The sequence below is a fragment of the Marmota monax genome, unplaced genomic scaffold, assembly GCF_021218885.2.
Source record: "Marmota monax isolate L192 unplaced genomic scaffold, Marmota_monax_Labrador192_F-V1.1 WCK01_AAM20220418_F8-fsc00035, whole genome shotgun sequence".
In the NCBI taxonomy this organism is placed as follows: Eukaryota; Metazoa; Chordata; class Mammalia; order Rodentia; family Sciuridae; genus Marmota; species Marmota monax.
The window spans coordinates 10,521,508-10,544,723 of NW_026691961.1; the positions used below are offsets into that span (position 1 = coordinate 10,521,508).

Genomic DNA, 23,216 nt, shown 5'->3' on the forward strand with positions numbered 1-23,216 from the left:
CTGCACCCTGGCCTCCTGGAAATACCAGGGACAGGCCACCTGGCTGTAGTGGCCTCCCAGAGCCCTGGGGCTTCAAGCTGGAGAACTAAAATGCAACCACCAGCCTGTGCCCTTCTGCAGAGGTATCTGGCATCCACAGGCAGGTAAGCTCTGCGAATCACAGTTGTGTTGAAAAGAGGCTGCTGGAGTCTTGTGGATGACCAATTATCTGATCAATAACTTATACTATGCCTATTTCCCACTTGAAATTGTGCCAAGCCCACAATAAACCAACAACAAAGTTTGAGTTAATTATAGTATATTTTGAATTCTTTCCCCAGGTTTTCTCAATCTGTAGTGTGAAATTTTCTCTGATACAGTAAAACATTTGAATATACAATAGATTGATTACAAGGCCTCCAGTGATGAATTAGAGATAATGTTTTTTTTTAATCTATATACAGAAATAGCTTAATACTTCCAATACATTTCTTCCTGTTTGTGGTTAACAGAGCACAGCAGGTTTTTTGATTAATTAATTTATTTTATTTACAGTGAAGCTCTTGAACAGCAGGCAACTCTGTTCCCTTAACTGAAAGGAAACTTTGTGAGTTTCCTGCTTAGTATTGTTTTTTGCTTTCTGGAAAAGAGAACATGGGAAGGTGTAGGCAAGAAGATTGGAGGGAGAGAAGAAGGGAAAACCAGCAACTTCTAGAAAATCTGATGATTAAGCAAGAGCAACCCACGTTTTGGGTACAGAGAGCAGGTTTGTAATCTGCGGTCTATGCATGACAAGCAAGGTGCAGTGCCCACAGGTGGGGAGCGCCAGCCCATTTTAAGAATCTGACAGCTGGCTGCTCACTAGTCGGAAGGCAGTTGGTGCCACTGTCAGCCCCTCACAGGACATTTTTGGACTGCCAGCACCCATGACGTCTATGGCAGCCCATCAGGACAGGGCTTGACCAAGTGCCCTGGGGGGACATGCAAGGCTCAGAATTGTTTTGGTAGAGGAGAGCTGGGTGGACGGTGGACATGGAATTGGATTTTACTGACTGGATCACCTCGGGGACAGCTAAACCTGACAACGTTCTAAGCCATGAGAAAGGGACGAGATTCCAGAAGGGTATTTAAGGCTTTGATTTTCTGCTTGGTCTCTGCTGTGTTATTATCAGTGCTTCGGTTTAATGCTGTGATGAGAAGAGGGTGCACACAGAGCCCGCCTGGCACACAGTGGATGGCTTGCAGTGCACCCAAAACTGCAGCACTCGGGATGCTGGGCTGGAGAAAGGTGGCAGGGAGCTCTGCTGTGCTGTCGCTGGATGCTGGTGACTTGCTCTTCATCAACATTGGCTCTTCTGGGCCCTCTCAGTCCAGCTTTCTACTGCCCAACCCTCCCCAACTCCAGAGTCAGCTCTAGGCCCCCAGGGTCCCGGATGGGATTGGGAGGGTCTCGGCCTGGGTTCCTCACTGCCCGAGGAGCTGACGTGGTGGGGCCTGGCTGGCTCAGGAGGGCAGAAATGACGTTCCTCTTTCTGAACCAGGTCCTGAGCTCCCGCTGGCTACTCTGACAGCTTCCTGTGGCAAAACCCAGAGGGACTTGCAGTTGATTTTCAGGAGGGCTGTGGGTGTCACAAGCTTGCCCAGGATGTGTGGTAGCTCCTGGAGAGGGGCTTGGAGTGTCTGGCTGGCCAATGCATGAGGTCCAGATATGAATGTCACAAACAGAACATGGAGCTCACCAAGAGGCCACAGGAAGCAGGGACTGGCATTGCACGGTGGTGCTGGGGGGACAGCTCTTCTCACTTTGGAAGAAACTGAGGAAGGGAGAGACTATCCAGTGCATGTCTGCCGTTGCTGTTGCCCTGGAAAGCTCTCCCTAAGGTCACCCAAGGGACTATTGCTGTGCACACAGGTGGTGAGGTCTTGTGTTTGCAGTGGTGAGAGAAGCCAGTGGCTGTAACACAGACACACTTTTAGAGTCTTGTCCCAGCACAGAGGTTGAATATGACATATTTATTAGTTCACCAGTCACATTAGGTTTCTCCCAGACCACACGGGGCTAAGCCTGTAGTACTCTGCCAGCAAGGCGGACAGTTGGACAAGCAGTCGTGAACTTGGAAATGAGCTGAAAAGGATCCAAAGTGGCTCTTGGTACTGGCTATGTAAGAAACGTGACTTGAAGAATTTGAATCACTATCCATGTGAGCCCCCAATAAACTCATTCTGTCTCATTCAAAATATTTTAAGAAAAAGATGTTTATATCCTAAATCATCTGAATAATTGCTTCAAATGTCTATCATTAAAAAAATAGTTGCAACCTATTTTCTTAGGTTTTCATTGAATTAGTATCCTCAAAGTTCCCATAAATGACATTTTTCAATATGTAAGAGAGAGAGAAAAAAAAAAACCTCAAAACACTCTTCAGGTGCTGTGATAGATTAGGGTCTTTAGACATTTGTGGAAGTTCTTGACTGAAATTCTCAAAAGTAATTCATCCCATAGGTAATGACAGAAGCAGGGGACAGAGGCAACATTTGGCATATATTTCTGGGGGAAGGAAACATCCAAAACACATCTAAGAGGCCTCTGGAAGTCGGCACCCTCAAGGAGGAATGAGCACCACTTTAGCATACCAAAGTTTCCACAGAGAGTCCCACCAATCAAGACCTGCGTTGGCATGAGACTTCCTTCTGAGAGTCAACTACGGGCCTCAGACCTTTGCAAATAGTCAATGGTCAGATCTCCAAATTTACCCAAGATCTCCAAATTGCCAAGACAACTTTAAATTATGCTATAAGAGAATTCAAGTTAAACTGCCAAGTAATATTCTTTTCTTTCCTTCTCTCTAGCTACTCCCTAAAACACTAGAGATCTATGTGATAAGCAGGCTTTAAAAAAAACTATCAAATATTGATATAATAAAGTATTTATTATGCAATTAACAGGGGAAGAAACTCTGATTTGTGTTGAAGGTCCATGTCTCTTTTTGTTAAACTGGCTGGCAATGCAAGATATCAACAGAACCTGTGCCACACACGGACCTTTGTGAAGGCACAGCTGAGGGGCACACATGCCACTCCTCTGGGGTGGCTGGGATGATTTAGTTGCCACATGGACACAAGTTGCAGAGGTCAGAAAATGAATAATTTGAAAACTTCTGCTTTCTAAGCATAAAATAGATAATAACTTAAATATTTCACATATAACTTAAGTAAAAGTCTTAGGAAAAGATGGGGTGAGGGAGAGAGGGGAAACACACTGATTCTTGTGAGTCCCTGGCTGAGCTCCTGCCTGGCCTTGTGTTGTCAATGCACAACATCACATCCCACCACCTGGACCCCTTGTTCTTTCTTTAGGAAGAGAGGGGAGAAAAGGAATCAAATTATCTGGATTTGACCACAGGCTCTATTTTCTGCTTTTGCTCCCAGTGGACGGGCTGTATGGCTGGAAATTGTGGTTGGCCTTGGCTGACACAGGCAAGCACCTCAACTACTCTGTCCTGGGCTTCCTGATCTGCTCAGCAGGAGTGCCACTGGTCACCCACTTCAGCCAGGCAGCCAGGGCCCAGGCAAGATTCTGGGTGTTTTAAATTCCTTGGCAGAAAAGTGTCACATGCTGTCGTCCCAGCTACTCCAGAGGCTGTCCCAAATTTGAGGCGAGCCTGGGCAGCATAGCAAGACCCTGTCTCAAAATAAAATATAAAGTGTTAGGGGTGTAGCTCAGTGATAGAGTGCTTATTGTGCAAGCTTGAAGCCCGGGGTTCTAACCCCAGTACTGCAAGGAAAACAAATACCAAAAAACTATTACCTAATCGAAGAACACCTATTTTTATATACAAGAATGGAATTTATAGGTGAAAAAAATAATTTTCTTTAAATCAGTAGTGTCTAACCTCAGCATGGTGTCTGCTCATTGCGTTGCTGAGATTTATCCAGATCCTGAAGTCAGAACACGAGAATGGCAGGGGGTGTCAAGGGGACAGGCAGCCTGGGGAGCAGGACATATCCCAGGGCTCAACGCAGCACACTGTGTCCTTGGAGAAGAACAATCATTCTTGACGCAGAGGACCAGAATATGAGCCGGGCTGGCCCAAGGCCTGAAGGGCCCCGCAGGCCAGTCTGCAGGTCAAAGCCTACGCAGCCCATCAGGCACAAGGATGCTTGAGGCCCTGAAGTTGCAAGCAGAGCATGGGGGTCCGTCTCATTCCCTCCCCCGTGCGACTATTTCCCAGAATCACCAACTCCAAACCCTCCCCAACCAACCTAGAGGGCAAAACTCTGGCTAGGCGAGGAGGTAGATCCCGTCAGAGGCTCTGCCTCCTCTGTGCAGAGTTGAGCCAGCCAGCATTGACATCTGGTCTTTGATCTTCAGAGCTCGTTTTAGGGTGAGGGGGAGTCCGCACAGGGTAGGCTGTTGTTCCTGAAAGACTCGCTCTGGACAAGCCAGGCTGAGCCAGGACTTGTTGGCCCAGTTTGGAGACTCTCATCCTGGCACCCCAGTCTCCCCGGGAAGCATTTGTTTTAAAGGTAAAACGTATGTGGGATAGGCTCCACTGTCTTCCATCTGTTGCTCTCTATAGAGATCCAGTGCTCCACAAAATCACCACCAAGACAGAAATCTGAGGGTCACAGATGACCTAGGAACCACGGTTTAAAAATGCCAATTATACGAATGTCACGATGGGACTCCAGGTATCTGAAAGCCCCCTTCAGCTTACTGTTGGAATTCATTGTGGGACAGCAATCATGAAAAGCATTTCTATTCACAGCTGCTTCTCAAATGTGCTCAAGTCACAGCAAGTCTAACACCCTAAATAAAGGGAGTTTGGAAGATTTATATGGCACACAGTAGACACTCCATAAATACTGGCTGAATTTTACTGTTGAAAGTAATTTGACTTAGTATTTACATGTTGAAAAGATATTTGAGTGGCTCCTTAAATATACTTAGACAACGCAGACATAAAATTCTGCAATATAATTTGATAAAAACATGTAATTTGATAAGAAATGTATCTATAGCTGGATGTGATGGCACATGTCTGTAATCCCAGCAACTTAGTAGGCTGAGGCAGGAGGATTGCCAGTTCAAGGCTAGCCTCAGGAGCTTAGTAAGGTCCTTCACAATTTAATGAGATTCAGCCTCAAAAAATAAAAAGGGTGGGGCTATAAGTCAGTGTTAAAGCACTCCTGGGTTCAATCCCTGGTACCAAGAAAAAAAAAAAAAGAACGAGTGAGAAAGAAAAGAAACAAAAAAGAAATAATTGAGCAACATCACCATGTTGAATGGAGTTTCCAATGGTTTCCAAAAATGGTTGGACACTTCATCTAAAGATGAAAACTCCTCACTCCTCTGGTTATTGCAGGTCAAGGGGACTTTATTGGGATCCATGAATAATTCTTGAAATCATATGAAACTTCAAGAGGGTTGATTTATGAGCAAGCATTTTTTTTTCTGGAGGAAAAAACCACAACTTTCATTAAATTATCAAAGGCTCTGAAAGTTCCCTTGTCCCCCCAAAAAGGTTAAGAATCGCTACTGTTGATGAATGAGATTTCAACAGGCCCTTGGATCACTTAATTCACCTCTCCTGCAGACTTTCAGGCCTGGAGGAAGATGAGAATTCCCCAAGCGTATCACTCTAACATTCAGTAACAACTCTTTGGAGTCATTTTATTTTAACAACAAACATTTTTACAAAAGAATTGTATGAAAAAAAAAGATACTTGGGAAGATTTAGAATGTACACATGTAATGCTCTTTCTGAATCACTTCCTCTCACCTGCCTCTCCCTCCTGCTAGCTTCCTTTTCCTGGTTCCTGGGATTTATTCCAGATGGCCATAATGGTAGAGTCCCACAGCAGGGAAAGGAAACTGCATGCAAAAAAGGTCTCTGACAAAAGAGAAACCACAAACCGTAAGTTCTGGGGTTAACTGCAAAGACTGGAAGTTGCTTAACTGAAAAATCCTCCAAGTTCCTGGGAAGCACCTTCCCACAAGATATTCCACGCAGCAGAGATCCTTATTCCTCAGCCTGGGTTGCCCGTTGCACAGTCTGAGGTGAGCACACTTTACCACACTCTTTGGCACTGCCCTAGCAGAGCAGATGGACCCTGGGAGCCAGAGCCACTGAGCAGTGCTGGAGGCTGAGTCCTCATCTCCCTTCTGAGTCCACAAGAGAATCTTTGTGCCCCCAGAGTTGTTCATAAATATTTTACTCACCAGTGAAGCCCTTTTAGAATAAGAGGCTCTAACCCCTAAAACATACATAGTTGGGCCTATTGATACATGGATTGGAGGTGCTGGGAGCCCCTAAGATCTGTGCAAGATGGAGGTGCCTTTTTCTAGGAAGAGATTCTGCTTTTAAACAGATTTTGGATGGGTTAGGGGCTTCCCCCAAACATCAGGCCCACCATGGTGCAGGTATCTATGATCACCATGAGGGCGAATGCTGGGGCAATCTCAGAAAACCTACTTGGTTTTCTCAGTTGGTTTCTTAAGATGCTGCAGGACAACTATTTTAAGTAAAGTCCCAGTGAAGTGGGGAATTATCACAAGCACAGTGTGTCCTACAACTTGATTCTAATTTTTAAATCCCATGTAAAAAGGAACATATCACACACAGAGAGAGACATCTCTCTCTCTCTCTCTCTCTCACACACACACACACACACACACACACACACACACACCTTTTTTAGTTGCCTGATTTTTGAAATTATATTGTAAAGGAAAAGCAAATCTTTCCATTTCAGCCATAAACCGCAGAAAACACGATGAGTTTAAGGAGGATTGCCCAGTCTCTAAGAGGTGCTCATCTTTTCAATGAGGAAATGCCAGGCACCAAAGTTAGATTTTAGAATATTTTAATGTCCATTTCTTCAGTGGATGCATTTTGAAATTTTTGGAATTAACAATTTAAAAAGAGCAGAGCAAAGGAAATACGGAAAATGCAAACAGTGGGTTCTCGCTGATTTCATTTCAGATTCTAGGCATGATGTGATTTTTGAAACAACCAAAAATGCTTACCTTGAAAACTTTGAAATGTAAATGCAGAAGTATCTTTGGAAAGTGCAAGTGATCACAGCCCAGGTGAGGGGTGGCACACTGCCTTTGGCTCTCCATGTCACGTGCAAATGTGCAGGTGTAGTCCCCGCAAGTGAAGTCAAGTCAGTGTTGAGGGAGCTGTGTGCAGGTGTGGTGCAATCTGAGGGACTCTCAAGCTTTTTAAGGGCTCACAACTGGTGCTCTACATTGTCTGCACTGGGTAAAATCATATGTGCTTGTTGATCATATAGATATATAAAATTTGATCTGATCTGGGGCCATGAAGAAAATAGCATTTGCAATTCAAAGCAACTATTTATACACATTCAATTCTGACATATTGCTTCCTACCCTAAGTTCTTAAGGAGTACTGCCACCTGCAGGACACCTCCCCGGCACCCAAGCCCACAGTCAGAAGCTCCACCACCTCCAGAGACAGCCACTAGTTCAGTGCCAGTGGATGGCAAGTGTGCACAGAGATTCTGTGGCTCTGCATTGAGGTATGCTTTGGAGCAGGGCATCAGGGATGCCAGAGAGGAGAGATTATCTGCGGGGTGGTTTAGGAAGCCCTGGTGCTTTAAAGACCACTCATTCTCTGTGTAAGCGGCCTGTCCTCAGAGGCTCTATTTGCCCAGTGCTGAACCAGAGGCTAATGATTCTCTCCCCTGGGTCTGCAGCTTGGAGGTTAAGGGGAGATGAGGAGTCACAAACACCTTTGTAGCAGGGGAGGGAAACAGTTGGACAGGGAAGAAAAGAAGTGTGTGTAGAGATGAACCTGGTAGAACGTTTATATTTTTATTTGGTGGTACTAGGGAGTGAACCCAGGGCTGCTCTAGCACTGAGAGACATCCCCAGCCTCCTATTTTATTTTGAGACAGGGTCTCACTAAGCTGCTGAGGCTGATCTCAACTTTCATTCTTTCTATCTCAGCCTTCCAAATAGCTGGGATTATAGGCATGTGCCACCACACATGGCTGGTAGGGCACATTTTGAGAGAGATGATATTGGCAACCAGCCAGTCCCTCAAAGCTATACAGCTTATAAGTGGAAGGCAGAGAGAATGACCCTCGGATATACACCTAATACTGATAGGAGAAAGGCTGACGTGTCTTCCACCCCTAGTGCAAGGAAAGCATCAGGTAGTGTTTCTTAAGAAAAAAAAAATCTGCGGTGTTTTATAAGAATACATTCTTCAGAATTAAGAGGTATTGTCACAACCATCCTTTCTTTAGAATTGGAAGACAGACAAACTGACAGTCAAACCTGAAGGAAACTCTCACAGTCACAGTCCCAGGACTGGGGCACTGCTGGGTGGCCGTCCCAGGTGTCGCCTCAAGGTGACTGACCAGAACGGAGATGTCACCAGGCCAGAAGCAGCAGATTCTGTCTCTGGGGGGGAGTGATGTGAGAATTAACAGTGAGGTTCACCAGCGAGAGAACACAGAGCGCGGTGTGCGGACCTTGACAGGTGCCAAGCTGGTCTTCAGTGGCATCATGAACCACATGCCAGTGTCACTGGGCAAAATGACCAGGACAGGGCAACTGTGGCTTGAGTTCCATTCAACATCAACTTCAGACTCAATGTGGCAAAACATGACTACTAGCTGGTATGGCACCCAAGAGGACAGATGCGACTTTTCTTAGGTTTTCTGCCTCCTGCTGGCTGGACAGATGGCTCTGCCCCTAGGTACTTGGTGTGAGAGGATGCAGGAGACTGCATCCTGCCGTGATTAAGTCCAGACTAAGTCGGCCGAGCAGCTGTGGAGTGGGAAAGATCGAGGAACTTCCTGAACTTGTGAAGCCAAGACAGTGCCTGCGCCACCTGCATGGGCTTGCCTAAAGCCCAGCTAGTTTTGGCCTGAATCTCCACAAGGGGGAGCACCCTGGGCTGCAGCTTGGCCCCCTGTGGTGGAAACACAAGGGACATCTTGTCCTTGATGGTCTGCTGCGCCCTTTTGGAACCCCCTGCCCTCCCATGGCCTATTTCCCTCCATCAAAACACGAGCACCCCCTCCCCAGACACACATCCTGATAAATAAATAAATAAATAACTGCAACCCTCAGACATTTATTTTGAGCTTCCCCCTCTTACGAGTCAGCTTCTAAGACAAACACCTTCACTTCCACTGGAAGACCCCTCGGTGGAGGGTCAGGGTGAAGAAGGGCTTTGAGATACCTGAGGCCTGGGTTTACAAGCTTTGTGCCCGGTGAGCATTTGAAATCTTGGCCTGCATGCGGGTGAACCCTGAAATCACTTGATGTGGGGAGCGGTCCACCCATGGCCCATGCGCGGGAGGGCCCAGGTGCTTGGGAGAGCAAGGCAGGAGGGGCTTCTGGGCTTTTTCAGCCCATGCTCCCCTCTCTACCCCATCCCAGCGAATAACTGGCACTTTATATCAGATTCATAGATGCAAATGTGTGTGCGTGTGTGTGCTTACTGAGAAAGGCCAGGTGACTGGGAAACACTATCACGTATACAGAAAAAAATAAACTTGGAAACACTGTATGAGCCAACAACAACAAAAAGTGTCTTGTGAGAAAAGGCAATAAAAATGAGATCTAACCACAGCTTCTGTTTCAAAAGTCAAACAGTACCCAGAACCACAACCCCACTGGCCGCCGTCCTGGCCTGGAGGCGAGCCCACCCTGAAGGCACTTGTTCTCCTTCAGCAGCTGAACGGATCATCCCCAAGGGGGGCGATTTCCAAGGAAGGGAGCAAAGGAAAGAAGAAATGGATGGAAACGAACCCTGAATAACTGTGATCCACACAGAATTAGGGCTGAAATGACCACATAACACCACATCCGGGACAGGAACTGTGGCGCTTAGAAAGTGCCACAGCCAAATACAAATATTATTGTGTTTCGACGAACAGAGCACCTCGGGCAGCTCTGGGCGCTGCCTCACACACTCTTGGAGACGTTGAGTTTGGTGAGCTCGTTGGCTTCTTCCGCTCCCACATCTTCACAGTCCTCCTTCTCTATGGCTTTGCCAAAGTGACACCTTTCTTCGGCCTTGATGGGCTCTTTCCAGGGTCTTTTAGAAGACAGGTGCAGGTCTTTAGCCTGTGCGTTGTCATCAGAGCCCAAGGATGTCTTGTCTGAGTACTGGACAGAAGGCACCAGGTTGGCGATCTCGTCCGTGGGAGATCGCCCGATGCTGCCATCCACCTGGACACGGATGTCCGGGGAAATGGACAGCTGGTGCTGGGGTACCACCCCATTGTCCATGCACTTTGGGTAAAGGTAGGTCTTCATCTGCCCTTTGCCCTTGACATTCACCGTCCCCCGGTAGTCGAAGTCATAGCCCATTTTGCTCAGCACGCGGTAACTCTCTTCGCTCACCTGGATGCGGCACTCCACCCCAGTGGTGTCCATCCTGCTGGCAATGTTGACAGTGTCCCCCCAGATGTCATATAGCAACTTGGTGGTACCAATGACACCCGCCGTGAGGGGCCCATGGTTAAAGCCGACCCTGAGCTTGAAGTTGAACCAGAGCATGTTATTGTTGAAGTCGTCTACCACACGCATCATCTCCTTGGCGAACTCGAAAAGGATCCGCAAGTGCTCCTGTGGGTGGCCGCCCTCCTGGCACTGGGCAGTGTTCAGCCCCGACGCAGCCATGTATGTGGCCCCAATGGTCTTGATCTTCTCAATGCTGCTGTAGTCCGCCTTGCTCAGGAGCTCATCGAAGTCCCCGATGAGCTCATTGAGGACGCGGTAGCACTCCTTGCCCCCTTCGTAGTTCTCCTCATAGAACTCGCTGAAGTTGACGATGCTGGCAAAGATCACTCCTCCGCTGTCGTGGTTCTTGGAGTAGGTCTGGGAAACCTTCAGCTGCTCTGCCACGTGGTAGGGGATGATGTTCCTCAGCAGCCAGTCAGCCTGGTCCCTCATGCTCTGGATCTTGGTGCGGTGGAGATCTGCCTCCACATCCCCATGGTAGTGCAGGCGGTAGCTGACCTCGAACTCTCGGTTCAGGAACCAGACCAGCAGGAGCAGGAGGAAGAAGGCAAGAATGAGCTCCTTGCCCACGAGGCTGGCTGGCTCGCTGCTGTCCTGTGGCAGCGAGCTGTTGCATGGGCTCCTCTTGGCACTGGGGAGCAGAGAGATGAGAAAGGACATCCTGCTAAGTGTATCTGTTAAGGGAGAGCTCTGAAGCTGCCCAGCTAACCAGCACCCTACGCCGCAGGGGCGGAATTCAACCCTCAACAACTTCAAGCTGCTGTACGACAGACAGCCTGCTTCTGCTTCTGCAGCAGGCCGCAGAGATGGAGCAATAGACAGCGACTTCAGCAACTAAGTCTTTAATCAGTACAGCGTGATGACTTTTGCCCCACAAGTCTTTAGCTTTGTTTAGACATCTTTTCCTTTCCCTCAACTTTTTCTTTTGAAAAATCTCAACTTTACAGAAAAGTTAAAAATCTAGTAAAAGAATCCTATATTCTTCACCTGGATCCCACAGTTGTGAGCATTTTGGCACTTTGCCTTTCTCTCTCAACACGCACGCACACACACACACACACGTTTTGTTAAACTTCTCTCCCCTTCTCTCTCTCCCTTGCTCTCTCTCTCTCTCTTTGGCAGCACTGGGTTCAATCCCCAGACCTCATCATACCAGGCAAATCCTCTACCACTGAGCTATAATATCAGCCTTGCTAAGCACTGTGAAAGTAAGTTGCTGCTAACGTGACACTCCAGTCCTACTCTGGTAAACACCTTCCAAGATGAGGGCATTTCCCTGTGTAACCACAACATCATTACCATGCCCAGGAAGTTTAATAGTATCTGATATATGTGCTTCTTAGGTTTCTGATCCAATAGAATTTTAATTTTCAAAGAATTTCTTTAAGTTCTCTACTATCTACTTGTATTAAAGTTTTGCAAAATATATTTTCCCCTATTCTGGGTTAATTCTGTTTTGCCAAAGTAACTGAAGACAACATCAAAGAAACAAGAATAGGGCCAGGGTTGTGGCTCAGTGGCAGAGTGCTTGCCTCGCATGTGTGGGGCACTTGGTTCAACCCTCAGCACCACATAAAAATGAATAAACAAAACAAAGATATTGTGTCCATGTAGAACTAAAAAAAAGTTCAAAAAAGAAAAAAACAAAAACAAGAATACAGGTAGGCATGGCAGCTTGTTATCCCAGCTACTCAGGAGGCTGAGGCAGGAGGATCACAAGTTCAAGGCCAGCCTGGGTAACTTAGTGAGAACCCGTCTCAAAATTTTTAGTTGGGGGTGTGGCTCAGTGGTAGGGGGCCTCTGGTTCAATCTCTCATACGGAAAAATAAAAATAAATAGATAAATACATAGATAGATAGAATATATGAATATTCTTTAATATCGAGTATACTCATATATAAACTAGATGTGGTAGCATATGCCTGTAACCCCAGCGTTCTTCCTTATGTCCTCTTCCCTCCTTCCCTCCCTTTCATTAACAATGCTGTGATTGTTCTGTTCAATAAATGCTACACCTTGAAGTATTTGTAAAGTGCCCAAGGTAGACTACTAGATTTTAGGTAATAATGGGCTTGGTCACTATATAAACATAACTGTATCTGTTACTGAAGCATCTGAAGTTTCAATAGCTCTTTGACACAGAAATCTCATTTTTTTGGTCAAAGTTTTTAGTAAGTCTTACCGCTACTTGTGACGTAAGGTTATTTAAAACAGTGTCTTTGGCATGGCCATGAAGGTCCTCCTCAAAGCACTGTCTCTCAAAAGCCCTGACCTTGGACTGGAACCCCTGGGCTATTCAGAGAGTTCTGGGACCTTGGGCAAGCCATGCCACCTTGCCAGGTCCCAATTTCTTTGTGTGGAAACTGGGAAGGTGGGCTGGAGTATGGCCAAGTCCCTTCTGACCTGAGGTTCTGTGCAGAAAAGAGATCAGTGGGCGCAAGGTTGCAATCCTTAGGAGGGCCTGTTTGCAAGGTGGCCCAGGCTGGGCTCAGGGCGCTTGGATCTGGGGTCCCACCACTCCTGGGCTGCAGTGCCATGTAAGTGCGTGAACAGATAGGCAGGTATGGTGACTCCTGCACTCCTTGTGGAAGCCTGAACCTTAGGTATGTGCTGGGCACAGGCTGCCCATGTCACCACCCCTACTAACCCTTGGTGGCAAGTCTCCCTGGGTTTCCCAAGTGTAGCCACAGTCGTGGTGGAGAATGAGCACATTCCCTGTGATGATACTAGGAGAGGGCTCCCGGAACCAGTTTTCCCCTGGCTGATTTTGCTCTGTGTCCTTTCACTGCAATGGCCTCTAACCATGAGCATGAGGATGTGCTCAGTCCTGTGAGCTGCTCTTGGGGGCTCCTGACATAGGCTTTGGCTGAACACCTATGAACTGGGGCCCACAGGTCCTCTATAGTAAGATATCGCATACTTATTCATTCTCCTCACTGTCATTGACACAAATGACACTATATACTATGAATCTGAAGTGTTCAGCAAAGCAACTACTTATTTTAGGTGAGTAAAACGTGGACTGGACCAGCTCCTGACACCCTCTGGCTGGCTTTTAAGCAGAGTAGCCCAAGATCTGAGATCAGAAGAAACATGCCTCCTGTCCTTATGGTTCGGAGTCGGGTTTCCTTTTGGTTCTCCACAGTGGTGACAGCGAGGAATGGCCCTGTTTAGGTGCCACTGAAGTTAAACATCACCTGAATGTACAAGGAGACATTTAAAATCTCCATGGAGAAGATGGGTTTCCTCGCCTGAGTTTGTGTACTGCTCTCTAAACTTTTCCTGCTTTGTTGCAAGAAAAGCCAGCTGTCGCTGACCCTGGAGATTGGTGTGGCCAATACCCTGTGGGCAGAAGAGGGGGAGAGCAGGGGCAGGGCAGGTAGGACAGGCAAATGAACTACAGATGCTGCTCAACTTCCAGTGGGACTGTGTCCTGACAAATCATCATAAATACTATAAGTCAAAAATACATTTTATACCCCTGAGCTTCCTGAAACCGGAGCTTGGCCTCACGTACCTGCATCGTGCTCAGAACACTTACATGGGCCTATAGTGGGGCAAACTCATCTAACTCAAAGGCTGTGTTATAACACAGGGCTGAACACCTCATGTAACTTATCTTATATTGTGCTGGAAGTGAAAATAAGAATGGTTGCGTGGGTTTACTTTCCTGCCATCTCAAAGCACAGAAACAGTGAAGTTTAGGTGCTGCAAGCTGGGGACTAACTCTGCACTGCTGGATTTTTCCCTCTCCTAGAACCAGTGTTATAGAGGGCACCTGAAACAAGCAGGTAAGAGAGGCACTGCCAGGCTATGACCTCACTCTCTCCCCCAGGTAGATGGACCAGGGTAATGACCCCACTCCTAACTTCAAACAGCAAAGGTCGGTTTCAAAAAGAGGAATTTGGGGAGATTCAATGCAAGAGAACTCATGACTGGATACTTCCATGTGTGACATTAAATAACACATGGAAGCTAATGTAGAATATAGTATATGCATTATCATGGGGAAGTGGGATTTAAAAATAGAAAAAAAAAAATAGAAAACCAGGATCACTTGCTGTCCTAACCAGCTAAATGTGGCATTTGTTAACATTTCAGGGTGTTTCGGAGCACTTTAAAATCTGCACCTGGTGGAGGAACGGGGTGTCACCAGGAGGGGTTGGAGAGGCACCTGGGTGTTGGTGATGTTTTGTTTCTTGGTCTGTGTTCACTTGGGGGAAATGCACTATGTTGTACTGTTAGGACCTGGGGACTCTCCTGTACCTGTGTCACTTGTCACTAAAACAGTAACTTAAAAATGATGCTAGATGTTTTGTTTTTAAATACTGTAGTTGTAAATCACCACTCATTATTTTATCATAAATATTATGTCTTGGGCTGGTCTGTGGCTCAGTACTAGACCACTTGCCTTGCATGTATGAGATACTGGGTTCAAATTCTTAGCACCATACATAAATAAATAAATAAAATAAAGATCTATTGACAACTCAAAAAATATTAAAAATAAATAAATAAATGACTTACAATTTTTTAACAAATATAGTAAAATACAATACCTAGCAATAGTTATAGTACATACACAATTTCACATAATAAATATCATACACATTTCCCATATTGGCTGTATTTTAACAGTTGTACTATTTGGGTGTGTCATAATTTAATTCCTTTGTACTGAGAACTGAAGTTGCTGATAATTTTCAATATTAACCATCATTGTGATTAATATTTGGGGGCATACAGCCTTTATCCTATGATGAATTCTTTCCTCAGAAAATAGGCAAGAAAGAACTGCTAGGTTAAGGCCTATAAACATTTTAAAGACTTTTTAAAAAAAATTTTTTTAGTTGTTGACGGACCTTTATTTTTATTTATTTGTATGTGGTGCTGAGAATAGAACCCAGTGCCTCACACATGCTAGGCAAGCGCGCTACCGCTGAGTCACAACCCCAGCCCTTAAAGACTTTTTAAAAAGACTGTTGCTGGGCACAGTGGCGCACACCTGTAATCCCAGTGGTTTGGGAGGCTGAGGCAGGAGGATCCTGAGTTCAAAGCCAGCCTTAGCAAAAGTGAGGTGCTAAGCAACTCAGAGAGACCCTGTCTCTAACAAAATACAAAATAGGGTTGGGAATGTGGCTCAGTGGTTGAGTGCCCCTGAATTCAATCCCGGATATTAAAAAAAAAAAATTGTCAAATTACTTCCAGAAACTGCTGTAACCTTCTGAGAAGTAATGAGGCATGGTAGAAAGGCCATACCCTAGGAATGAGGGAGCCTATGACTAACTGTGTGACTGTGGACAGGGCAGGTTCCTCAACTTCTCTGAGCTTCAGCTTCAGGGACAGAAACAAAGTCACCTAACATATCAGGTTATGGTGACAATTAAGTGAACATCACCTACTCTGGATATTCATATTACAACTTTTCAAAAGTCTAATTTAAAAGACCAAAGAGAATTGTTCAGGTATTTAAATGTGAGATGACTTCAGTATTGACAATACTGGCAATGTATCCGTATTTATCTTCTGCTCACATTTCCTCTTTAATGAACTTTCTGTTGTTCTGTCTTTTATCTGTGTAGGCCTTAATTAGCTCTTTATATAATAGTCCCACAAATATTTTTCTGTTTACTTTTTCTTTCTCTTTCTTGTTTGTCATTTGGTCTTTGTGATCCTATTTATGTATTTATTTTTAATTTTAAAAAAATATTTATTTTTTAGTTGGACACAATAGTTTTATTTTGTTTATTTTTATGTGGTGCTGGGGATTGAACCCAGGGCCTCAAATGTGCTAGGCAAACACACTACCACTGAGCCACAACCCTAGCCCATGTGATCCTATTTATTATTAATAAGTCTAGAAAATTATCTCTGTCTTAGAGGCTTGAAAACTAATTTTGTTTTTTTTTCTAGATTTTATATAGGCATATGTATGTGTGTGTATGTATATATATATATATATATATAGTAGTTGGACACAATACCTTTTATTTATTTATTTTCATGTGGTGCTGAGGATCGAACCCAGGGCCTTGCACACACAAGGCAAGCGCTCTACCACTGAGCCACAACCCCAGCCCTATATATGCTTTTTATTTTTGACTTTTCAATTTATATAGAATTTATTTTGATGTTTATAGTAAAGCAAGCAAGGCCTAACATTGTTTTAGGGGAAAAATAACTATTTTTCCTTGATTTGTGAAATTTCCTCTGTAAAGACTTACATAAAATTAAACGAATTCTAATACATGTCTGAATAATTATTTTAGCACTCTGGAGATTGAGGCAGGAGGATCACTTGAGCCCAGGAATTCAAGGCCAGTTGGGGCGACATAAAGAGACCCTGTCTCAAAAAAGTCATTCTATTTTTTCAATAAGACATATAACTATGATATAATATTTAAACAAGTAGTTATTTTTACTTTACTTTTAAAGAATGCATATGCTGTTTATTTTATTTGTGGTATGTCTGCTTTCAGGAAGCTCTGAAATCAGCAGTAATGAGACAGTCACTTTCATTTGTCCAGGTATAGACATCACGTTAAAAGCGTACCTGAAATTCTGTGCTGCATCCAGGGGTGAAATTACTATGGAACTGTAATTAAAATGCAGAAAAATACTGTTAAGAAAGCAAAAAGGCATAACAGAAAGTCACCTAAGAAGAGTTGAAGCAACTTTCCAGTGTGGGATATCGACTAAAGGAATGGCTATCCTCCCAGGGACCGCCCCTTCCTGTACTCCTATGTCCCCCCAAGCTGGAGAGCTTTGGCTCTCTGAAGCCCCTCCTCTTCAGTGAAAGTTTATGTTTTTGTTTCCCTACCCACCTGCTCCCCTGCTCCCCATCCTGGCAAGGCCTGGCAATGACAAGGGGCTGAGCGGGCTCAGGGCTCAGAGGATCTTCTGGGCAGAGGCATCCTGGGTCGGGGCTGTTTCACCTTCCAGCCCCCAAAGCCTTATCCAGGACCTGCCACCTGGATTCTGGGCAGGAAGGCAATGTGGTAATCCCTATCACATTGTCTTCCTGGACCCATGGGGAAAAGTCCCACAGCTGTGACTAAATGTTACCATGAATGGCAATGAGGCCTCTGTGACAGCTCTTAGGTTAAAAGTTGGTGGCCAAATTTCTAGCTTTTGGTGCACAGCCTGTCATGGACCATGTCTTCAGGAAGGTAAAAGTGAGCTTTACTTTGCTTTAAGTAATTTAACTATTTATTACAGTTCCTTTCAAATACCAACAGGCAATTCAACTTTAAAGTCCCTATTTGATCTTACTTTGAATATCTTTCATAACATTACTATTAAGTAAATTGAGGAGAAACATTTAATCTGTGCATTTTTTGGCCACTGCTTGGTTAATACCAAAAAATGTGCTACTAATATGACATTTGACAATATTGGGATGAAGTGGCCCATTGTGCACTTTGTGTGTGTGTGTGTGTGATGCTGGGGATTAAACCCAGGGCCTTGTGCATATGAGGCAAGCATTCTACCAACTGAGCTATATTCCTATCCACTTACTGTGTGCTTTTATACTGATTAAAGAAGTGGTCCTCAGTGACAGATATGCCACTCCTAGATGGGCACCTTGAAATGTGGGGTCTCTCTGGTGGTGGATATAATAGTTTAAGAAACTGGGGAACTGGGATGTTTAGATATCTTGCCAAGCACAATGAAGTGGCTCATGCACTTCTAAATAACCTGCTTCTTAAACCCTCTGAGATTATGTCCAGATAGTTCTTTGATACATGCTAATAGTGAAACATTTTTATGAGAAGTTACAGAAGAAGTCTAATATTTAGCAGAGGTTTGTTATATAAATAAGCTTATTAGTTTAAGAGATCATTGATTTTTTAAAATAAAATACTTCACTGTGTGCATCCCACTGAGGTATCATTGTTTCAAAGTACATATTTAGTTGACAAAAGGTAAAAGCCACAAAACCAGATGTGCAACAGGCAATTTGAGACTTGTTTTCACAAACTGAGACCCAAACATCATTCAACTAGTAGAACCCACCAAAGAGAGGGGCCTCACTGGCCCCTGCTTGCACAGTGTAATTTAAATGTCCCTCTGGTGGCCCTTGGATATACTTCTCAATTTTTGCAGCCCCATCAGTGTGGGAGACCAACCCACGTGACTGAGTCACACTCTCTGGCTGGGTGCTGAGGTGCTCAGTCACAGAAATGTGGCAGAGCTTTCCCCACCCTTCTTGGGTTCGAGGGTTGGTGTCTCCTGCATGGGTGTGTCTTGCTACAGCCCCATGGGTGGAGCTATGCTCAGCTGTTCCTTTGTAATATAACCCCTTGCCCTGTTTAGGATAGAATCTTCCATGGAAGTGCCTTGTGTGTGTCCCCTCCTCTTACTGTGCCCTTGGGTGTGGCCTACCCAGGTGTCAGTCAACCTGCTGACAGTGGACATCATGAAGATAGACTCAGTCCCCTGAAACCTGACTCCTTGCCTCATTTGAATAGCTTCTCCTCAATAAAAGGGGTCAGCGCGTGCTCTCACTCTCTCTCTTCCTGCGGACCCTTAAGGTCAGAGGAGCCGTCACAGTGACCCCAAAGAAAAAGGTATTTGTGTCTCTTGTGTGGTTATTTTGTGCAGTCCAGCCAGCCTAGTTCAACTGGAGTGACCCCGAGTCTTTTAGTCGTGAAAACAGAAACCCGGCACATCAGAACTGGTTCTGTCTGCAGAGGTCACCACAGGACTCCTGCCTCTGTCCACACCATGCTCCCTACTCCTTAGCACCCAGCAGTGAAGGCCATCTTGAGTGCAGAAACTTAATATCCTCCTCAACCCATGGCTGGACTTCAAGACCAAAGACATATGCAGTGACTGGAGGTTGTTCCTGTGTCTCACATTATAACAGGGAACCATGGTGACCTTCTAATCACCCTACATCTTCATTTCTCAGGCTTCAAAGTCTGTCACCTATCTTGGAATGTGTACCCTACTTCAGAGCAGGTTAATTCTGCTTCCTCTTCATTTCTGCACCACCTGGACCTCTGCTTTTTCACTGTCCTGATCATCTCCTTTGAGATGGCTTTGGGTCTGACTTTCTTAGATTCCAACTTATTCACCGCAAGTACGTTCAGACACTACCACTGCATTCTATCTACATGGGGCAGTCACCCAAGAACATCTACATCCAAACACACACTGATTGAGTATCCCTTACCAAAATGCTCGGGGCCAGAAGAATTTCAGATTTCAGAATATTTGCACACATGTAGTGAGGTGTCTTTACGATGGGAACCAAGTCTAAACAGGAAATCTGTTCATGTTGCACATACATGTTGTATACATAGACTGAGGGTAATTTCATATAACATCTTAAATAATTTTGTGCATGAATAGTTGGTGTGCATCAAACTACCAGACTTCTGGCATGAAGTTGGTGCTCAAAAGTTTTGAGATTTTTTTCAGAATTTTGTACTTTGGATCTTGATGCTCAATCGGCAGCACGCTGTTATAAACTGTTCTTTCTCTTTCAAACATTACCTTAGGGCACCTTTGGATACTATATGTGTTGGAAGCTACTCTGGGTCTTGGTGGAAAACATCCATCATGCAGAGGGGCATCAGCACTACCGTGAAAGCACAGCCTAAGAGGCATCAGGCAGGTGGTCACAGCTGAGGACACCACTGCATACCTGTCTGGACACAGGGAGATGTAGAGCAGGAGCAGTGGCCCAGCCCCCACGATGGTAGCAAGGGAGGACCTCATCCAGGAGCTGAGCTGGCAGAAGTTACAGTAGTGCACAACGGCCACCAGCACTGCCGAGCTGGTGGACACAGTGAACTGTAAGAGAAGCCAGTGTTAGGACAGCCATGTTGTGCTCATGTCCCACCCAGGCCATACAACCCAGCCAGCCTGCCACCGGCCCACAGCTGTTCAACAATGCATCCCTGATACTGCTTATGGCCTATCTGTGTGCAGGTGCACTTACATTTGGTGAGCCAGTGGTTTAAAGGACAGATCACACCTCTTTGGACCTGTGACCCAGTGCTTAGGTTCCAAGTTTTTGTTGGCACAGAGACTCTCCTCCAGGTGTGTGGAAATGGCACACATCTTTATGGTAGAAAGGAAAGTGCTCCTGCTGGGCAGCACTATGGGGTCAGTTACCTTCCAAACACTTCCTCAGGCCCCTGCTGAAAGCCTAGTGAAGTGTCATTTGGTGTTAAAGCACCAAATGCAATCAGCCTGCCCTGGAAGCTCACGTTACTCTGACGTGAACCAAAAACATAATCTTCCCCAACAATATTAGCTTGCCCTTTGAGTTTAACCCAAAAGCTCCTTTTTTGATCAGGGACAGCTGATCCAGACACACATAAGTTACTTGTGCCGGTTCTATAGATTGACACATTATCTTACCTCGTTTGGAAGGTGGGACAGACGCTTCTTTGTAAAGCACAATAAAAATACAAATGCTCCTCAACCTCCAATAGGGCTAAGTCCCAATGAGACTCACATGTGGAAATTACTGTTAAGTCAAAATGCATTCAGTCCACCTAACCTACAAGATGTCACAGCTCAGACTGCCCCATGAACCTTCAGCCAGGCAAAGTCAGCCAACTCCAAGCCTGTTTGATAAGCAAGTGCTGACCAACTTCCATTGATTTACTGACTATTGCACTGCAAGTAAAAATCAGAATGATAGTATGGGTATGCCTTCACACCATTCCGAAATCAAAAATCATGAGCTGAACTATGGTAAGTGGGGACTATTTGTAACTAATTTGACACGAGTAAAGTTGGAGAGGATGTGAGCCCACTGGGGAATCTCTCCAGCATGCTCTGTTTCAAAAGGCGCTCAGGTAGTGGCAGAACACACCTCTTTAAGGGCCGATATTTAAGTGACTGTCCCAAGTAATCAGGTTGAGGGATCACGGAAGGTCAGAGAGCTTGCATGGTATGGGGATCACATTACTAGCCATTACTTACGTGTATATTTGTCTCAAATTCAGAGGTGATGTGTGAGTAGACAGCAAGGGCAGGCAGGGACACCAGGACAGCCCCAATGCAGTGGCGAGGGAGCCAGCCAGCAATCCACTCCAGCAGGTGCTTCGTGCATGCCATGACATCCTCCAGGAAGAACACCATCCTGGGACAGGGAGGGGTGAGGAAGCAGGATCAGAGGGCCCAGTGGGTCAGCCTGGCAGGGGCCCAGCCCGCACTGCCCTTTACTGTCCTATGCTACTGCTGCCCACCTCCCTCACGCTTGGTAAAAGGCAAGTGAACTGGCCTTGCTTAGCTCATCATCCCAGACTTTAAGGTCAACTGTTGCATTTGGGTAAAATGTGCTTGTCAGAAGCCAAGCTTGCACCTCTGTGGGCCCAAGGAAGCATGTAAGAATAGCTACAAGCCTAAGGAGGGCTATAGTGGGCACCGTCACTGCCACCTGGCCCACCTATGGGCAGAAGATCCAGAATGGGGGTGGTCCTGGGGGCATTCTGGGGGCCTTCCTGGTTGCCACAATGGTGGAGGGCTGATACTGGCCTCCAGTGAGTGCAGCCAGGGATGGAGATGCCCTGCCACCCATGGGAGAGAACCATAGAGGAGGTTCTGCCTTGCCTGTTGTACAACTGCCACATGCCCTCAGATACCCTCAGTGGTGAAAATGTTGCAGCCTGGGACCTGGTTGTATTCCATGCACAAATAGGAAGTTCTGGGTGATATTAACCTGCAAATCTCTGAGAATGCAATTCCTCTGCAAAATAAGTGAAAATTGTCCTTCATTTTGTTTGGGACATCAAAGGTCACTCAGCATTTCAGACCAAACCCAGCTCATAGTGTGTGGCCCCCAACTCCACACCCCTACCTCAGCTCCTGGTGCGTGGCCCCAACTCCACACCCACAATCTGTTTCCAATTGTCACATGTGCAGCAGTGATTATGGGCATGAGGGCAAATGGTAGACTGCTCCGTTACTCCCCAGTTAGCAGCACCCTGGCATGCCTGAGGGAAAGCACTGAGGGCTCCATCTCAAGTGACTTCCTTTCTGTTTCTCCTTCACACTGCAGTGAAGGCGTTCCACTGCTTCCTTGTGCAATTGTGTTTCTGAGTGTGGTACATCTCAGGAGTGTGATATTAACAAAATACTTTCTATACAGGGCGGAAGTGGAGTGTGGGCTGGAATGTCAGGTGAGGAGATAAACTGGCCTTGGCTGAGTGATGGGCTCTCTGGGTAGGGGTGGGTGAGAGGCAGAGGAAAGGAAGGGTACGGGGGTCCAATTGGGACAGAGACTCATAGACATTCTGGGGAGACCAGACCTCCTTTTAAGCCTGCTTCCAGAGAGCTGAGGACAGGCCACTGCCTTTGGCTCTGGAGAGGTCAGGAGCCACCGCTGGACAATAATATGTGCCTTTCCACATGCCTGTGGTTGGAGCCTTCGGCCCTGAACTCCTACAGTGTGTCAGCTGCTTTGGCTGAGCTCAGCCATGGCCAGGAACTAGTGACTCTCCAGCCATCTCCCGCATGGACTCAGGCATACTCTGGACCTTTTCATGTCTTGGAAGCTCTGGCTTCCTGATAGCTAAACGATAACAGAGGTCCTGGATTATCTCCAAGAATACCACAAATAAATATGCTCACAGGTAGAACCCAGAGGTCCTGAAGGGGGACAGAGGGAGCTGAGTTGTTCCTAGGAGATGACACTGGAGGCCCTTCCTGATGGTCTTTGAAACCACAGAGTTCCAAGGACAAGATCAGCTGGTATCACCCT

General features: G+C 45.9%; 1 protein-coding gene across 2 annotated transcripts in view; it reads right to left on the reverse strand.

The window, feature by feature from the left end:
• Positions 1–6,829: 6,829 nt before the first annotated feature.
• Adcy9 (adenylate cyclase 9) overlaps positions 6,830–23,216 on the reverse strand; it is a 110,021-nt gene continuing 93,634 nt past the window's right edge. The window contains exons 8-11 of one of the 2 annotated variants that reach the window (XM_046444157.2): positions 21,437–21,596; positions 20,145–20,293; positions 17,046–17,087; positions 6,830–11,123 (exon numbers count right to left, since the gene is read on the reverse strand). In XM_046444157.2, the coding sequence (XP_046300113.1) occupies positions 9,932–11,123; positions 17,046–17,087; positions 20,145–20,293; positions 21,437–21,596 (1,543 nt within the window). In that variant the 3' untranslated portion in view covers positions 6,830–9,931. The remainder of the gene's footprint in view (positions 11,124–17,045; positions 17,088–20,144; positions 20,294–21,436; positions 21,597–23,216) is intronic. The other variant, XM_058579406.1, reaches the window with a different exon arrangement.